The sequence below is a fragment of the Octopus bimaculoides genome, chromosome 24 (assembly GCF_001194135.2).
Source record: "Octopus bimaculoides isolate UCB-OBI-ISO-001 chromosome 24, ASM119413v2, whole genome shotgun sequence".
Classification (NCBI taxonomy): domain Eukaryota; kingdom Metazoa; phylum Mollusca; class Cephalopoda; order Octopoda; family Octopodidae; genus Octopus; species Octopus bimaculoides.
This window is the reverse complement of record NC_069004.1, coordinates 2269770-2271227: the sequence shown is the minus strand read 5'-3', so window position 1 is coordinate 2271227 and position 1458 is coordinate 2269770. Positions and strand designations below refer to the sequence as shown.

The 1458-nt window shown below is 39.2% G+C and overlaps 1 protein-coding gene across 1 annotated transcript in view; it reads left to right on the top strand.

Moving 5' to 3' along the window:
- Positions 1-6: 6 nt before the first annotated feature.
- Positions 7-1458, top strand: part of LOC106877523 (coiled-coil domain-containing protein 87) — an 8448-nt gene continuing 6996 nt past the window's right edge. The window contains exons 1-3 of the mRNA XM_014926450.2: positions 7-427; positions 706-828; positions 1105-1221. Coding sequence (XP_014781936.1) covers positions 389-427; positions 706-828; positions 1105-1221 — 279 coding nt within the window. The 5' untranslated portion in view covers positions 7-388. The remainder of the gene's footprint in view (positions 428-705; positions 829-1104; positions 1222-1458) is intronic.

Genomic DNA, 1458 nt, shown 5'->3' with positions numbered 1-1458 from the left:
CACAGATAGACGGACATACAGACAAAGACAAACAAACAGACAGACTAACAGACTGACACACAGAAAGACTGATTGACAGATAGACAAGCAGACCAACAGACAGACAGGGACATAGACTGCCAAACAGATAGACAGACAGTAAGACATAGAGACAGACTGAGCAACTGACAGACAGACAAACAGATAGACTGGCAGATAGATGGGCAGATACACAGACAGATAGACATAGACAAGCTGACAGATAGACAGACAAGCAGACAGACAGACAAGCAGACAGACAGACAAGCAGACAGACAGACAAGCAGACAGACAGAAAAGCAGGTAGACAGACTGCCAATGATGAAAATGAAGATACTTTTCTTTATTTGTTTATTGCAGAATAATCCAAATGAAAGTTCCTAAATTCAAAGAAACGAAACGCATTAAGGTAAACAATTCTTGTTATGTCCAACTTGTACTGTTTAGTTAACAGAATATTAATGAAATAGTATGTCCTATAACAGTATGTCTTATAACAGGCAGACACAAAATGAGTACTAGCTTAAGTAACAGGGTCAGTACAATAAAGTACCAATATGGCCACAGTGCAATGACTGACACTAGGGAAAGAATGATAAAGACAACATATTGTATTCCTGAATGTTATTGTTATAAATTGATTTGAACCTCATGGCAGTAATGACCATATATCTTTTGTTGTATCAGCGTTGCACTTCTGAACCTCGACTATATTTTGGAGAAAGTATCTTTGAAGAACTTGACATACAGCTTTCAGCTGTGCTTAAAAAGAGCAAGTCTCTTGCAGCAATGCATTTATTATCAACAAAGGTAAGATACTTTCACTGTCACTTACATTCTCCACAGCTTATGTTACCGACACACTAAATTGAACATTGTTGTCAGAAGGTATTGAAATTGTGATGATATTTGGATTGGCAACTGATGAGGGATTGAGAATGATCGTATCTGTTGTGTGATTGTTGGTGTTTCTCCCATTAATTCCTTTCTCATTGCCCTATTTCACCTTTTGTGTGTGTGTGTGTGTGTGTGTGTGTAATTATTTATATATGCATGTATGTACTGTTTCTTTTCTCCTGCTTCCAGAAAGAAGAGCAAAGAACAAGAGATCTAGCTAAGGACTTAAAGGTACTGGCACAGAGGGATGAAGTTCAACCTGATGTGGCAGAGCTTCTAATGGATGATCTACCTCCAGTCATTAAGGTACATGCACACCTTTCTACACACTGTCCTACTACAACCAACACTACTGTAACCACTACCACCACCACCACTACCACCAACAGAACTATCACTACAATCATCAATATTACCACCACTGCTGTCTATATGTCTACCTCTCTGTCTGTCTATCTGACCATCCTTCCATCCCTCGATCCATCTCACTGTCCGTCCGTTTATCCATCTGTCTATTGTCTATCTGTTTGTCTGTCCCTCCCT